The sequence below is a fragment of the Artibeus jamaicensis genome, unplaced genomic scaffold (assembly GCF_021234435.1).
Source record: "Artibeus jamaicensis isolate MK-2021 breed Jamaican fruit bat unplaced genomic scaffold, CSHL_Jam_final contig_233, whole genome shotgun sequence".
NCBI classification, from domain to species: Eukaryota; Metazoa; Chordata; class Mammalia; order Chiroptera; family Phyllostomidae; genus Artibeus; species Artibeus jamaicensis.
The window spans coordinates 70,671,443-70,689,333 of record NW_026521486.1 but is presented as its reverse complement, the minus strand read 5'-3'; the positions used below and the strand labels follow the sequence as shown (position 1 = coordinate 70,689,333).

At 43.5% G+C, this 17,891-nt stretch overlaps 1 protein-coding gene across 1 annotated transcript; it reads left to right on the top strand.

The window, feature by feature from the left end:
• Positions 1-662: 662 nt before the first annotated feature.
• BBS10 (Bardet-Biedl syndrome 10) lies at positions 663-4,126 on the top strand. Its single transcript, XM_037131032.2, has 2 exons — positions 663-901; positions 1,297-4,126. The coding sequence occupies exons 1-2, from the start codon at positions 717-719 to the stop codon at positions 3,275-3,277; spliced, it is 2,166 nt and encodes a 721-aa protein (XP_036986927.2). The 5' UTR covers positions 663-716; the 3' UTR covers positions 3,278-4,126.
• The last annotated feature ends 13,765 nt before the right edge of the window (positions 4,127-17,891 follow it).

Here is a 17,891-nt window from a genome sequence, read left to right as displayed (position 1 = left end):
ATTTAATAATAGTCTGTTTTTAAAACATTCTGTTGACCATCAGTGTGGCCACACCTCACACGTCACCTCTGCTAAAGCTCCAACTGTTGTGGCTGCTACTTTATTGATATCTGAGCTTAGGAAATGTGGCAAAGACTCCTGCGAAGAGCACACTGCAGCTCTTCGTATGTGTCCGGCATCCCCAAACTGCTATCGTGAATGGAAGAACAACTAACTGATGGAGAGTGCACAGAATCTGTGAGTCCAACGCAGAGGTTTTGCTGCGAAACGACGAGGAGCTTTGGTCGAGGGCAGGTACAAGCCGAGTTCTACCCGCGGTACCCATTCCCTAATTTACATTGGCTCCACTATCGTGGCGACTTTAGAAGCAAGCTTGGGACAGGGAGGGATTTGGTGGCAGCCGAAGCCACTAAGAGGAAATGAATTCATCTAAGTATCTGGGGAGGGATTGCAGTTTCCGCTCCAGGGGCAATTCCCGAGAACCCCTGACCCCTATTCTATCTACGCTGGCTATTGGGCCGCTATTCCCAACTAGCAGCACCGCGGTGCTTTTCCGACGAGTGAGCAGACGGGCAACCTCCTCGTCCAACCAAGAAGCCGGAGCTGCCCCCATTTCCGGCTATGCCAGGCTTTTCCGCTTCCGGCCGTGCAGTGCTCCGCCCCTGGTCGTCCGGGTTTCCTGCCGGGCGGGACTTGCCCCCCCGAAGCAGTGGGCCATGGCGGCTGCTGGGTCTGCGAGGGCGGCGTTGCAGGTTGCGGAAGTGCTGGAAACCATCATGAGCAGCTGCATGGGGCCTGAGGGTCGGCAGGTTCTGTGTATGAAGCCCACCGGTGAGGTGCTGCTCAGCCGGGATGGAGGTCGCCTTCTGGAGGCGCTGCACTTAGACCATCCCATGGCCAGGTACCCGCGTTCCACACTCGAGCCTATTAGGGCATACTATAGTTGGTCACCCCAGGCCGTCTCCCTGAACTTAGTGGCCCTGAGGCTGTGCTCCTGGAAAACGCTGGCACTAGATGAGACCAGTGCATGCACAGGGTTAGAGAGCAGCCCTAGGGAGCACTGCCCTAGACATCAAATCTTACCAACTTTTAAGAATATTTCTCACTCCTCCCCCTGCGCCTAGAATCTTGGAATAGAACACAATGCTAACTTGGAAAAGAGGAAACTAAGGATATAGCAAAGGGACCGTATTCTCATTTTATGCTTATAGTTGTGAAAACCTGGTTCCAACTTGATCTAGAGGTAGGAAGGCAGCCCACTGAAAATCTGAGTTGCTTTATTTCTTTTTTGTACAGGGTGATGGTGGAATGTGTTTCCAGTCATCTAAGAAAAACAGGAGATGGTGCTAAGACATTTATTATCTTTCTTTGCCATTTGCTCAGAGAACTTCATGCAGTCACAGACAAAGGAAAAGACTCTTTCATTTCCAAAAATATTCAAACCCATGGAAGGCATTGGAAAAATTGTTGTCAGTGGAAATATATTTCCCAAGCTCTTCTAACGTTTCAGACACAAATATTAGACTATGTTATGGACCACTACTTAAGTAGACACTTTTTGTCCATCTTTTCTTCATCCACTGAAGAAAGAATGTTGTGTAGGAGCTCTTTAGAGTTGCTCTTAGAAGCATACTTTTGTGGAAGAGTGGGAAGAAATAACCACAGCTTTATTTCACAGTTGATGTGTGACTACTTTTTCAAGTGTATGGCTTGTGAAAGTGGGTCTGAAGAAGTATTTCAGTTAGTGGATGACTGTTTTGTAGAGTTGAACATTGGTGTCACTGGCCTTCCAGTGGCAGATTCCAGGATCATAGCGGGACTTGTGCTTCACAGAGACTTTTCTGTGTACTGTCCAGCAGATGGGGACATACAAATAGTGCTAGCAACAGAAACCATTCAGCCTGTCTTTTCAACTTCGGGATCAGAGTTTATTCTAAATTCAGAAGCACAGTTTCAGACATCTCAATTTTGGATTATGGAAAGGACAAAAGCAATAATAAAATATTTACAGAGTCAGAATGTAAAATTGCTCCTATCTAGTGTGAAACAACCAGACTTAGTTACTTATTATGCAGAATTGAATGGCATATCAGTGGTGGAATGTTTATCATCTGAAGAAATTTCTCTTATTCAGAGGATCACTGGTCTTTCTCCCTTTGTACTGCCACAAGCCTCTTCACATGATGAAGTCTTGAACACTGCCACGGTGAAATTTTGTAAGCCCCTTATACTTCGATCCAAAAGGTATGCTCATCTTGGCTTGATTAGTACATGCTCGTTTATACCACACTGTATAGTTCTTTGTGGACCAGTGCAGGGTCTTGTTCAACAACATGAGGATGCTTTACATGGAGCATTTAAAATGCTTCAGCAGTTATTTAAAGACCTTGATCTAAATTACAGGACACATATCAGTTACCAAGATTATCCATCAAGTCCTCTTATTTATAAAAACAGAGAAAGTAACCAGTCATCAGAACTTGTTAACGGCTCAATACAAAGGCCACATCAAGGCATAGATGTAAAGAACAAAGATGAACTGGCAAAAGCTCAAACATATTTAAAGGTATATTCAAATTTGGTCATTCCAAGTGTAGAATTAGAAGCATATATTTCATGTTCAACACCAAAAGTGACACCAACAGATACATACCAGACAGATGAAACACTGAGCTGTTTATCTGCAAACAAACCCAGAATGATTGATGACCATGATCCATTTATTGGGAGTGATCCTACTACTGATTCAACAACAGAAAATACTAGAATAGAAATTTCTTATGAAAACTCATCACTCACAAAAGTTGCTGGAAAGGGAAATATGTTACCAGTGAGATGTAAGTCACCGGAAGTGAGTACTTCCCAGAGTTACTGCTTCTCATCTATATCAGCAGGTTGTGTTTTGCCAGTTGGTGGTAATTTTGAGATCTTGTTACATTACTATCTCCTCAAGTATGCCAAAAAAACCCAGCACTCAGAAGCAGCCCTGGTTAGTGTGATAATAGCTAATGCACTTTTAAGCATTCCCAAAATCCTATATAAGTCTAAGAAAGGAAATCACAGCTTTCCACAAATGTATATTAGAGCTCTCCATGCACTGCAAGCCAATCAGCCCGTGGTGAGCAGTCAGAAAGGTTTGGAATCAGTGTCTGGTAAATACCAGGTAATCACTTCAGTTCTTCAGTGTTTGACAAAAATTTTAACCATTGATTTGATAATAGGTATTAAGAGACAGCCTCAGAAAATTCATGATCAGGATTCAGAAGAGGAGATATGAGATGGGACTTCTTTATAAAACAGAGTTATAATCCAACTCAAGCCATAAACTAAAGCAGGTGTATGACCACTGATTCTCAAGACAATCCAGTCAAAGTAGGAAAAACAGCACAATTTAGAAAGTCTTCAGAAGTACACCTACTGCTTCTCCTTTCTGCATTTAGTTCATAGAATCATTTAATCTCAGATTTAGATGTGGTCTTCAAATGCCATCCTATTTTAATTGTTTATAATATGAAATGTTTTATTTAAAATAATTTTTCCTACTCATAATTTCTAAAGCAATGAGTACAAAATTTCTATTTCTCAAAAAACATAAGTTAAATTGGTTTTTAGTTTTATGTGGTCCTTGTTTATTTCCATTTCATGTGGAAACCCTGGATTCTCGCCATCCATACACCATTGAATATACGCGACCTAAAATATGACTTTGTGCATTGTGAACTTATTTTCATTTCTGTAGCTAAAAGTTAAATCCAGAAAGGATATGAATTCATACTTTAATTTTCTCCTGGTCACTAAGAGCTTGTAAAAATAATGTATTTGCTGGGTTGTTGTTTTTTTTTAAATTTTTCTTGTATTGATGCATAGCCAGAATTCAACAGTAACAAATAATTTAAGAATTATTGCCCTGGCTGGTGTAGCCTCAGTGGATTGAGCACGGGCCTGTGAAGCAAAGGGTGGCCAGTTTGATTCCCAGTCGGGGCACGTGCCTGGGTTGCAGGGCAGGTACCCAGTAGGGGACGCATGAAAGGCAACTACACATTGATGTTTCTGTCCTACTCTCTCCTTCCCTTCCCCTCTCTCTAAAAATAAATAAATAAATAAAATATTTTTTAAAAAGAATTATTTATTTCTAATGTGAAGTTTAAATGTTTTTATTTTATTCTAAAGGTTTATAAATGCAAGTGATACTGTGTATCTGCCCATGGATAAGGCAGTGTCTTCTACTTTTGGCAAGTTTCTGCAACACCCAAGACAGTGCTGTGTTTATTCCAAGTATTCAGAAGTGCTTGTGGGATAGAACTGTTATCTTTAACCTGTTCTGGGTATCTGTCTCTGGAAAATACAACCTGCTACGTCATGGGAGGGGAATAAGGACAATTGTGTGCATTAACTTCTTAGCTGGGTTTTTAAGTTGCATCCCAAGCCACCATTCATAAACACATATTCTCCTTTATGGACCTCCTTTTTTCCCCATTGGGTCAGCACAAGCCCTTTTTATTCCCAGAACAGTAGGCATTAAATACTTGAACCCAAACATCCTTAAACTGCTTTAGCCAGAGCAGCTCTGTATTCATAATCATGTTCTACTGGGATTGTCATGGTGTCCACGTTTCAGACTAAAAGGGAGGGGGAGAGGGATGCAGTTAGTTTGAGCCTGAACTTTTATCAGAAACTATTCAACCCTCCAAAAAGGAATATGTGTTTTGCATCATCATAGCAGAGCAGACACATATGAACAGGGAATGGCAAAAGTAGGTTTACAGTTGAGCGTTTGTGAAACAGTGTATTCTTGTATTACTATTCATTTTTGTATTACTTTCCATATGAATAATTATAAACCTACTTCTGCCCAACCCTATATTCATTGCATCTTGGTGACAGCAGAGATTGGTAACAACCCAAACTTTAGATGGATACACAAAGTGGACGGGGACAGTGATTTGGGGGGAAACACGTAGGGAAGAAGTGGGAAGGTGAATTATCAATGTATACTTCGCCATTGTGAGTTTTACACCCTTTGAGCACTATCCAAACTGCAATGAAATTTTTAAAAAATTAGAGCAAACATAGAGAATACTCCCCAAGTAGTGATAAAGTAATAGGGATTCTGATGTAAGGAAACGCACAACAGTGTGGTGGGGAGGGTGGCTGGAGGGAAGGGGGCGGAGGAGGCTGGAGGCAGGCCAAGAGGAGGGAAGGGGGCCACCTGCGCCAGTGTCCACAATAAAGAAAAAGCACAGAGGAAAAACTGCATGTGAGACATGGCAACAGATCAATAGAACTTTACCAAAAGAAAAGGTTTATAACCAAAACGTAATATTCTGTTAGCTACACCTGGCTTTTTGTTTTCTCATTGGCTCTGGAAACATTTTTCCTTAGCAGGCTACTGGGAGCTAATGAGGAGTGCCAGGTCAGATTTTGTCAGCACATGGGAGACGGATCTGTGTTGGGCTGACTCGAACCGAACTTGTATGATCAGTTTAATTATTTACTAAGAGAACTATCCTGGGAACCAGAATATCCCAGCTTCATCCCATTAAAGCTTTCCTTTATGGGTGACTTACATGTGAAGTCAAATAATAACCAAGTGGTTGCCCAGCAAGTGCGCAATCTGAAGAGAAAAATAACTTTTTGGTCCTGCCCCCATCGTCTGCCAGGTGCTCAGTCCTGATCCTCCTCCACCAACACTTGCTTCGCAAGGGATTCTGTGCAGCGCCATGACTTGGATGCCACTGCATGCTGATAATTCCAAATTGTACGTTTCCAGCCAACCTCTTTGAACGCCCGACTCACTTGGCCAAGTGCCAATCCAGTCTCCACTGGGATGCTCACCATCGATGTTTCAAAACCAAAATCACTATTTCCCATCCCCTAAACCAAGGCCTTCCCCTGTGATTCGATCTCAGTTAATGGCATCAACAACCTCACACTTGCTCAGGACAATAACCTAAGAGACGCCTTGACGCCTCTGCTTCCTTCACATCCCACAGCCTGTCTCGCAGCAAAGCCTGCCGGCTCCACACACAACAAAGATTTCAAATGCACCCAGTTCTCACGTGGCCTCTCCAGCCCAAACCACTTCTCTTCTCACACCAGCCTCCTAGTGGCCCTGTTTGCTTCCCTTCCTTTGTAGTTCTCTAAAGTGATTTTCTCCCAACTCTTTATTTAAAAAAAATTGAACTCTCTGAAAATTTGAAAAACAGTGCAATGTACACCTACATCCCCTCATCTAGGTATGCTAATTACTGTTTTACCCCCGTCGTGCATGTACATGCACACACACAGCACACATTTTACTGAACTATATGAAAGTGAGTTGTAGACCTTGTACTTTATCCCTAAATACCTCAGTATATGTTTCCCATGAACAAGGACTTGCTTCTACGTGACTGATTTTCTTCATATGCAAATCATGTCATTTCCTGCTCAGAGTCCTCCAGAGGTTTTTCACTGGCAAATTCATTGTTGTCTACAAGGCTCTGCAGTCCGTCTGTTCCCTGCCAGGCCCTTAGATCCCGTCTCCTGCTCTCCCTCCAGCTTCCTCCCCACCAGTTACACTGTGTCAGTCAGGACAGACTATGCCACAGTGTGGTAACAGCTCCAAGTCTCAGAGGCTTGAAACTCAAGAATTTATTTCTTGCTCCCATTCATGTCTGTTAGGGATCAGCCGAGGATGCTGTTCCCACACTGCTTTCTTCCTCACTCTCGGAGTGAGGCTGATGGAGCAGCCACTGTCTAGAGCATCTCAGTCACCATGCCAGAAACAGAAAAGTGCTCTAGAGGGTCCTTCATTGGGTCTCTCCATTCATGGCGCATGTCATTTCTGCTCATGACTCACTGTCCACAGCTAATCACATGGCCTACCCATCGACAGAGGAACCAGGTAGTGCGATCCTGCCTTGCGTTTGGAAGGAGAAACAACCAGAACACTTGACAAACAGCCCTAATGAGTAGAGAACTAGCGAGCGGCCTTTTTCTTCCTGAAGCACATACAAGCTCATTCCAGGCTCAGACCGTTCCACGTGCTGTTCTGGCTGCTCAGAATTCTCTTCCCCTCTGACCTGCAGGTGGCTCACTCCTCACTTCACTCATGTATCTCTGTTTTAATAGCACCCCCTCAGAAATACCCTTCTTGACCTTTCAATTTGAAGTAATGCTATGGTTCCTACCAATAACTTCCCTCATTCATTTTATCTCCCCTACCCTGTTAATCTTTGTTAGAGCACTGACATGTTATTAGTGTGTGTGTGTGTGTGTGTGTGTGTTATTGACTGACTTTCCCACTAGAACACAAACTTCATGAAGATTTGATTTATTGATTTCCATTTTCCAGCATGTAGCTTAGTGCCTGGCCTAATAGGCTCTCAGTCAAGTTCACTGGATCTGTGAATAAACAGGACTAGACCAACTTAAAGAATGACTAAGGCTCCCTTTTCCTGAGTGGTGATTGGATAGACCCAGCCAACATGTGCCTCAGTGGCTCCATTTCTGTTTGTTGCCAGTGCTACCTCAACTCTGATGGACAGGTTTTTCTTAAAATACCAAATCACTGCCAACTTCTACCAGCCTAGAAGCCATTCTGTCTCTTCCAGGTGACTTATGTCTCTCTTCTGAACAATTATTTATTCATTTTAAAGGGCAGCTTTTAGCACGAAATTTTATTTCCAAGTCTATAGCCCCATGTATTGATGATGCTGTCATATGATCTAATCACATTTATCTTAGCTTAACATTATGATCAAATATGCCTAATTCTTGCAGTCTCTGTCATTTACAACCGCTCCTTTGGATGTATTTAGCATCAAGTAAAAGGGGGGCATTCTTATTTTCCCTGATCATTGCAACCAAAGTTCTCGAGCCCAGATTGAGCACACCTAGCTACTGATTGGGTACACTCCATGAACCCCCCAGGGGGGTTCTTACTATGATGACCCCCGTGATCTGTGTGCCAACTATACACAAGCCCCTGCTGCAGCAAGAGAAATGAGTCCCCATGGTATGTTTAACCTGAATGCACATTCCAAAAGTACATTTATGAACCAACTATTTGGTGTCCCCTTAATTGGCACACTATTAATCACTCAATGCAGATTGAAGAACTGTGAATATCAGCCCTTAATGCAATAGCAAACACACACACACACACACACACACACACACACACACGGTCCCCTAAAACCTATCTCTGCCACAGACATCGCCAGGTTTATATACATGTAGTGATCGCATCATACTGTGCTTAGTCACTTGTTTTCTTTTCCTGTTTTGCTTATCACCTCCCTCCTTTCACATCGAACCCCAGTCCCCAGTCTGCAACCCAAACCAGGTGATCCTAAGAACCACCTACCAGGTATCCTTCCCTATTTTTCACTGTGCTGCTTATAAAATTATATACAAATATGCATACATATTTAGGTGCTAATGGATTGTTTCTGACCTACTTGATTGAGATTCCTCTCATTTTTCTGTCTCACTCCCTGTCCCCCAGGGGGGTGAAGGGACTTACCCTACTGGTGCGTTTGGGTGCAGGAACTGGATGACTCTGGCTCAGCACCCCCTTCTTTCTCTTTGTTAAGAGAAAGGAAGTATGGTCAGCTTCAAGCCTGTAGGCCTGTGACAGGAGTCAGACGTGTTGGAAACCAGGCCTGGGTGGGTCTGAGTGGTTCAGAGACGGAGCACCGACCTGCCGGCAGCGCACAGCGCTCTAAGCCCCGCCGGCCGGTGTGCGCCTCACCACGAGCTACTGTGGTGTTTCTGATTCCCTCTGCCTGACTCCGGTGTCTGCCTTTCAGCGGGTGGGGGAGTTAGTTATTGGGCCCCCTAAAACTCCATCCCTGCTACAGGCACTGCCAGCTTTTTATTGCCAGTGTCAGGTACAGTAGCAGCAAGGACTAACTGAAACCGAACAGTGTCCTCACTGTCACCTCCAGTGCGCCAGCACTCACCAGCTCGCAGGGCCGAACTCTGTCCCCCAGTCTCCACTCACCCCGCAACCAAGAAGCAGGCTGTGAAAAGGGAGGGAAAAGAGAGGCCAGGGCCTCACAGAACACAAGGGAGCTGCCCCTCGGGGGAAGGACTGAAACGGACAGGAGATTAACTTTAAACATCAGCTTTGAAAACAATCACTAGAATGGGCTCCATTCGGCCAGAGACCCAAGGGCTATTTCCTGGTATTAGACATTTTCCCCAGCTCCGAGGTCAGTGGAGACTCTGAAAAGCAAAGTCATTGAGAGAACCACAGTGTTCTATGCGCTGTGCCGCTGGGCATTCTTCAGTTAGTCCCCCTCGGAAGACATGAAGGTGGGATGGCCCAGAGACGCTTCCAGCACTTGCCATGGCTCAGCAATGTCCCTTCATGGGAAGGGAACTAGAGGCAATGCTTTAATAAGGAAAGGAAAGGAAATAAAGATCAGTGGAGTGATTAGATGAAAGGAATGTTTTATTAATTTGGTTAGGAAAATGGGAGGCAGAGAGAGAATAGGGAAAATGAGTCATTCCAGGATGATGGGATGGAAATAATTAGGTCTAACTGACATACACTGGAAGACCACTAGGCGTGCATATAATTTAAAGGTTGTATTTTAAGATGGGCACTTTCTGTGTCCTTTAAGAAGTCTTTGCCTCAGTTTGGGCCTTGGAAATGATCATTAAATCTCAGGGAAACATTGAATTTTGATTATTCCTTCATAAGTACTAAATATAAGTATTTAGATAAATACATATATTAGAGATATATAATAAATAACATTAAACACAAATATATATAAAAATAAAGCAACCTACTATAATGCATTCACACTCTATGAAAACTGTTTTACAACACCCACGATATAGCTAAGGAAAAAAGTTACTTTCAAGTTATCTCTTTTCTAATTTATAACAAGCTTGCTTCAGTCTCATCTTCGAAACGTCTTCACAGAAATTCTTTAAATAGTACAGTACCCTTGGACTTCTTCATTAGAGTTTCCTTTTTATTCATCATTCTTCTAGAAATTCTTCCAGTCAGCAGCTTCTGTGGAAATCCGGAAAGAAACCTCCTGACACTGTAATGTGAACCAGCCTGCAAGGACTTCCTGGTCACACAGTCACATGGTTCTGCACTGGCCACACTGAGCGACCTCAGCAGGCAGACGGGACAGAGACGGGCTTCAGAGCCGCACGGACCTGTGTTTGGATCTTCGGTCTGCCACACACTAGTTGTGTGACCTTTAACAACCTACGTAGACTTGCTTTGCTTTACTTCCCTCATCAGTTGTTTCAGTTGTCTATTGTTGCATAACAAATTACCCTCAAAATGGCAAACATTTGTTCTCTCACACAGTTTCTGAGTCAGGAATCGGGGAGCAGTTTGGCTGCGTGGTTCCGGCTTAGGGTCTTTCATAAGGCGACAGTCAAGATGTCGGTCAGGGCTGCAGTAATGTGAAGGCTGGAACAGTGGGGAATTGTGACCCACCCCACCATTCTTTTGACATAGACACAATGTCTATGTCAAAAATACACAATTGTCTTTGTTATAGACACAATGCTGACTCTGGCTAATATGTGGCTGATAGATGAACAGCATGTTTACTTAAGAATCCTAGGAACTAGTTTCAAAAGATACAAATCCTGACCTTCGGGCATCTCCGTTCCAAGAGATCTGCTGGCCTTCATCCATGGAGCCAGGATGACCTGAAGCCGAGGATGATGTAAAGCCAGGGCGACTAAACCAGGATGACACACGCTGGACCGTCACTTCCCTCGTCAGAATGGGCTGCGTTCATCTGCACGTGGAGAACTTTTCAACCCCCTCCCTTGATCTCTTTGTTCTGTTCCCCGCTCCTTCATTATAAAACCCTCTGCCTCCACCGAGAGGTGGAGATGGGCTTTGAGACATGAGTCCCCCATCTTCCAGATGGCCAGCATCTGCAACTAAACCACGTTCCTTTACGTCAGCACCTGCCTCTCGAACACTGGCTTTTGTAGCAGCAGGCAGCCAGACCTGCTTTTGGTTACAACTTGACTGGGGTGAAAGGATCCGCTTCACTCAATCACACGGCTGTTGACAGGCGGCCTCGGCTCCTACGTGGGCCTCTCCGTAGTGCTGCTGAGGCGTCTGCGCAACACGGCAGCTGGCTCCCTCCATAGCAAGTGACTCCAGAGAGAGCAAGCAGAAAGCGCAATGTCCTCTCTGATGCTGTCACTTCTGCTTAGTCTATTCATTAGGAGTGAGTCGCTGGGTCACCTCACATTCGATGGGAGAAGTAGGAGGCTCCACCCTTTGGAAGGAGGAACAGCAAAAAAGTTATGGCTTTTGAGACCATTATGATTGTTAAACAGAAATAATGATATTGATTTTATCGCACCCTTGAAAGAATCAAAGTTAAACGTTTAGAACAGTGATAGCTTCAAAGTATATATTCATCTACTTAGTCTTCATTGAGTCCCTACTGCTGAGCTGTAGGGACCATGAGAAAGCCCAGCAGAGTCCCTGCCCTCATGAAGCTCACAGTTTAATGGGAAGATAGACACTAATCAAATAATACTAAACCAGCGTCAAATTGCTGTTTCGCACATGCACAGTGCAACATGGAAGGATTGGGACTAGTCAGGAAAGCTTTCTCTGAGCAAATGGTGTTAAACGACGAGTGGGAATTGACTAGGTGGAGAAGGAAGCGAAGAGCATTCTGGGTAAAAAGGACACCAGGGGTAACACTGTAGATGGCAGCACGGAGAGGACCAGGCACAGGACGAGGTGTGGGGGCTGGGGCAGGGGAAGCCCTGCGGGTGAAGGCCGGAGAGGTAGCAAGGAATGAGCCTCTGCTCTGCTTTTCTGTGTCTCACAAAGGAGGAAAAGAACCATTTTGTACGTGTTTATGAGACAGGCGGTTGCCAGGCAGTAGATTTGGGGGTAGGAACTTTCGGGGTACGAAGGGGTGTGAGAGACTCTTCGGGATGATAGGTATTCTGTATGCCGATTGTGCTAGCGGTTACAGAGTGTATGTGGTTGTTGGGATTCATAGAACTGTATTATACATAAATTATACTTCGATAAATCTGAATTTTAAGAAATATACTTTTATGCAGGCACTTTTATGGAGAAGGACCATGACATTGTGAATTTTTCTATAATATGGGTTTCGGATTTTTACAAAACGGTATTAATTCCTGCAGAATCAGCTGTCTCAATGAAGTTTAACCTCTCTAGTGGTGCTGAAGCTAAAACCCTCTGGTCAGCGAGAGTGAGCTCTGTGTGTGTGTCTCTGAGTGTGTGTGTCGGTGGGAGGAAAACCACATCAGAGTAAACTGAATACAGTATAGTCTTTGTCATTAAAAGTAAGATGTTTTTACAGCTATGGAAAGCATGAAGAGAGGAAAATCTTCAGAGCTAATAAATCAAGTTACTTTAATGTACATGTTGACTTTTTTGGTTGCTCTATTTTTACTCTTAAAAAGATGTTGCTATGCAAATACAGTTCCAAAATGAACAATGATGCTTAACAATGGAATTTAAGAAACCATTATCTGTTAGAAAAACAGTAACAGACATGAAGCAAAACAGGTTTTCCTGGCTCAGAAGCCAATAGAATGCCTGTAACATTATCCTGAGCAAGACACTGATGCCATTAAGCTTCTGTGAAATTAAAGATTTGAGAATAATGCTGTGTTCATTGCAGCATTGGACTTCACTTTCAACAGCTGAGCTTTTGAGATCTCCAATGTAAGATGTTGTTAATGGAAATGAAATGGATAGCATTCCATTGCGTAAATGTGCCACATTTTATTTATTCGCTACAAAGCAATGAGAAAGAATAGCCTATGACAAAAGAAGCCAGGCACAAATCATACGCAGATTGTATGATTTCATTTATGTGAGGTACGACACCTGGCAAAACTAGTCGATGCCATTACACGCCAGCAGAGCAATCCCCTGAACTGCTGGGGAGCCGGTGGCTAAAAAAGCGTGATGTGGATTTCTTGGTGTGGATAACGTTCTGTTTCTTGATCTGAGAGCTGTTTTCACAGGTGTTTTCAGTTTGTAATATGCATTGTGCTATACACTTATGGTATGTGTACTTTTATACTTGTGTGTTATACTTCAAATAAAAAGTATTTTTAGGCCTGACCAGTGTGGCTCAGTTGGTTGAGCGTCATCCTGCAGAGTGAAAGGTCTCCAGTTCAATTCCTGGTCAGGGCACATGCCTAGGTTGCAGATTCGGTTCCCAGTCAGGCGCATATGAGAGGTGACCAATCCATGTTTCTTGAATCAATGTTTCTCTCCTTTTCTTCCTCCCATCCTTCTCCTCTCTCTAAAAGTAAATGAATAAAATATTTTTAAGTATTTTTTAAATAAAAAAGTTGTTACATGGAACAACTACTGGAGACATGTTTCCTAACACAGAACATGAGGGCATTAGTCCACACTTGCACCAAGGTCACAGATTGCACCAGTGGAAGGCTGCTACCCACATGGCCAGCACACTGCCCTCCTGTCTGAGAAGACGGCCTTCCTGAGCCGGGGCTCTAGGGAGCAGTGCTCAGGGAGGGGTGAGGAGTCAAGGCTGCCACTTCAAGCCTGGCTCTCAGCAAGGTGACACAAATCAGAGCCCGATCACCCTCACATTCTCATTATTAGTGTAAAATTTTACACAATAATCCAGTGGCTTAAAAATTGACCCACACTGTGTGAAAAAGTTGGGCATAGCAGTTCTGTAGGGCTTGGAAGTTAGATAATCTGTTTTCTGGTATTTCTGATGATTTCATTATTTATAAGCAAATTTATCAAACACAATTTGTTTTCAAATCCCTTTTCCAGAAGCGGTGAAAGTGATTAAAAAGGTATAGAAGACACAGTCCTTGGCTTCAGTAAGCTTGTGATCTGCAGGGAGATAGCTCCACACCATGAAAAGATTAACCACGAACACACAGCAGTCTATAAGTCGGAATGAGCGAGCTCTGATTAAATGCGGCTATTGGCACGCAAGGTGAATGCACTATGTTCAGTAAAGGACGGGGGAAATAAAGAGACAGAAACTGAGCTGGAGATTGAGGGAGGGAATTTAAAGGAATCAAGTAGGCATGAAAATGTGAGGAGACATTTCAGAAGGGAGATCAATGGTGTAAGCAAAGATGCCAAGGGATTAATACACAAAGAGGGTTTCATTGGGATGGCCTTGTGGCTCAATCTCTGAGACCACGTAGTGAAACTGACCAGCATCAACAGTAATTCACATCTTTACTGAAACCTTCCAAAGGCCATCTGCAAGGATCCATCCAGTTGGTGACCCTTAGCATCACTTCTTAAAATATCCTTTTCTACATTCCTTGAGTTCTCATATCTCCCATATCGCAGCTGTAACTAGACCAGGTGTTGGCAAACTTTTTCTATAAAGGGCCATATGTAAATACTGTAGACTTTTACGGGCCAGATAGTCCATGCCACAACTACCCGACCCTGCTGTTGCAGCACAAAAGCAGCCACAGAAAAAATGTAAATGACGGAAGTGGCTGTGTTCCAATAAAACTTTATTTACACTAACAGGTGGCTGGCTGGATTTGGCCTGCAGCCTATAGCTTACTCAGCCCTGAACAAGTCTCATCCAATACTCATTAAAGACAACTCCTCGCAGCCTAGAATGTCCTTTTCATTTTTCTCTTCACCCCCATTGTTTTGGTGCTTCTCTCTCATAATTAAATTTTCTCCCTCCTAATGCCAGCTCTTGTTCTGTGATAAGAGTCAGGGTCAATGGGAACAGAAGAAATAGAAATCCCGGACGTACTGGGAGCTACGGACTATTTCTAACCAGGGAGAATGAGTCAACCCAAGTGATATTTTCAGAAAAGTAATCCGGCAGCACTGTGTAGGACAGATTGTCTGGTATAACAGAAGCAAGGAGCACAATTAGAAGGCTATTGAAAAGAACTTATGCAATAGATGTGGAGTCTAAGCTAGAATGTCAGCTCAGAATGGAAAGAAGGAATGGGTGTGAGAAAGAGTGTCATTCAAGGTTTAACTAGCCAAGCAGATGCAGGAGAAGAAGGCAGAGGACTCAGAGATAATAAGTGAAAGATTACTGAGATTCAGAGACTCTGTAGGAAAATATTTGCATCCTTTTCATCGACTTTTTGAGTTCTCCTTCTCCTTACCCCATAAACACTGGTGTTCTTCAGGTTTCTTTCCTCTCCTCCCCCTCTTCCTTTCTCTTCCCACTTCATAAAACTTTCCAGGGTGACATGATTCAAATTCATAGCTTTGACTAGGACTTTTTTTATATGATGATTTCCAAATCTGTTATCTGTAGCCCAAATGTCTCTGGTGAGCTACAGACTCATTTACTCAACTCCTATTGGGTGTTTCCAGAAAGACCCCACAGACCCTCAACTCAGGTCGGGTTGAGGTTGATTTTACCCTACTTTCAAGCCAGTAAGTGAGCCTATTACTGTTATATGGGTGCAGGCAAAAGAAACAAGGCTCGTGGTTCAGAAACAAAGGTCCTAAGTACTCACAGCACAGCAAGTGGCATGAGCATCAGTATCTTGACATCAGTGCCCTTGCACCCAAGTCCCATGAGGGTAAATGGAGGGTCAGATGAGATGCCTCATAGGCAGTGGATTGTGTAACAGAAAAGGGACACTGGGCTTGAGGAACCTGCTGTTTTATTGCAAAGAGCACGCAAGCCTGCCCTTTGTCTTGGAAGGAGTCTCTCAAAGTTCTTCACTGCAAAAACAAGCTGGCCATGTAAAGAGCAGTGAGTGCTGTACTGAGCAGGATATGGGGGCGAGACCCAGCAGAGATGGTCCATTCCAGCAGTCAGCAGGTCCCAAACAGCATTCACCAACTTCTTCCTTAGACCTGTGCTTCTGTCTTCAGTATTGGTGAAGGGCTATGCCAGAAACTGGCGACTATGTCAGGCCCTGTCCTGTGATTTACTACCCTACGGGCACCCAGTTAGCCATGTAACAGACTCCTGTGGCTGCTGTAACAAATTACCATCAACCGGGTGGCTTAAAATAACAAATTTATCCTCTCATAGTTCTGCAGGTCAGAAGTCTGAATTTAAGGTCTCAGTATAGCCGTGTTCCCTCCAAAGACTGTAGGGGAGAATCTGTCTCTTGCTTCTTCCAGCCTCTGGTGGCTCCAAGGTTCCTCTGGTTTGTGGCCACATTGTTGCAACTTTTGCCTTCCTGGTCACAACTCCTCTTCTCTCTGTCCAATCACCCTCAGCCCTCTGACTGATTCCAATGAGGACATGTCACCGGATTTAGAGCCCACATGGATAATCCTGGAGAAGCACCTCCTGAACGTCATCACACCATTTGCTGTATAAGTGATGTTTGTTTGCTTGTGCTACATAAGCTAATATTTACAGATTCTGGGGATTAGAATGTAGACACAGCTTTTTGGCCTAGTCTACTACAGTCACCAAAGTCCTGTAAAGATTCTAGCATAGTCGGTTTTAAACAATAAATCTAAGTTAAATTTAGGAGTTATCTACACAGAAGTAACAGTTAAAGCTATGAACATGTAGCTAGTGAATCGTTATGCCAGATTCAAACCCAGGCTGGATGACTTCAAAGTTCATGCTTTTAATCACTAACGCAATCCTGTCACCTTCTTGCCCTTTTTAAAAAATGTTAGCTGTCGATATGTTCAAAAGCCAGCAGCTACGGAAAGGAAGCATGGGCTTCAGCTGCACCATCATACTCGAGATCCTTGTGTTGGCCAAGGGTTCCATTTATATAAGAAGCCATTTGCATCACCATCACCCCAAAAGTGATGCCTTGCCCAGAAAAATCATTATGGTGCATGGACATCGTGTGGTGGAGCCACCGGGGAGCTGAATTCTTTCTTCTAGTGCTCAGAGTCTCCGTCTTGAGAGTGAAAATGACCCTGACCATCATCTGCCTTCCCAGTGAGTTCTCTAAGGGGTTGGTGCAGCCAAGTGAGAGGTGGCCCTGGCCTCAGCATTTGTAATCAGAACTCCGTCCTCCAGGCCTAACAAGGACACAGGGCCATCAATCCTTAAGACGTATCATGTACTTTATATTTCAGAAGCACTTAGCTAAAATTAATTACCCAATTAATCTCCAAGGATGATAACCAAATGATTTATTTTTTAAATTACCATTCTTTATTACAGGGGAAATTGGAGTCACTGAGGAACCAAATTCCTGTCCTTTTAAGGTCTCTCAACAGAAAAGCTGCAAAACCCAAACTCACTGCTGCAAGTGAGACCCATGGAGGAGGCACATTGGAGTCTGCCCATCTCAACGTATGACGGTCATGAAGTAACTAAACCCCCGAGGCTTCTATTCCTTCATCAGCCACAACACTACAATTCTGTCCCTGCTTCTCTTGCTAGGCTTACAAACTGTTAAAAGTTTTATGGAAATGAAAATGTTGTATTCTGGGGATGTTGATCAACTTGCATATCAAGTTAACTTGAAATAAATTATCACTAAGCAAGGATGCTTTTAAATCACAGATCCCTTAACTATTACTTATTATTTTAAATTATATCTTTATTGTTTATGCTATTACAGGTGTCCCAATTTTCCCCCTTTGCCCTCCTCCACCCAGCACCTTCCACTCTCTCTAGCAATTCCCACACCATTGTCCGTGTCCATGGGTCATGCATATAAGCTCTTTGGCTACTCCATTTCCTGTATTGTACTTTACATCCCCATGGCTACTCTGTAACTACCTATTTGTCCCTCTCAATCCCCTCACCTCTTTATCCATTCCCCATGCCTTCCTCCCATCTGTCAACCATCAAAACGCTCTCTGTATCCATTATTCTGTCTCTGTTCTTGTTTGCTTACTTTGTTTCTTAGATTCAATGGTTGATACATTTATATTTTTTGCCATTTTATTGTTCATAGTTTTGATCTTCTTTTTCTTAAATAAA

What these genes read in the sequence shown, in the direction of transcription:
- BBS10 (XM_037131032.2), top strand. Translation starts at nt 717, where the DNA reads ATGGCGGCTGCTGGGTCTGCGAGGGCGGCGTTGCAGGTTGCGGAAGTG. An exon ending in TTAGACCATCCCATGGCCAG is followed by an intron (nt 902 to 1,296) that starts GTACCCGCGTTC and finishes TTTTTTGTACAG; the next exon opens with GGTGATGGTGGAATGTGTTT.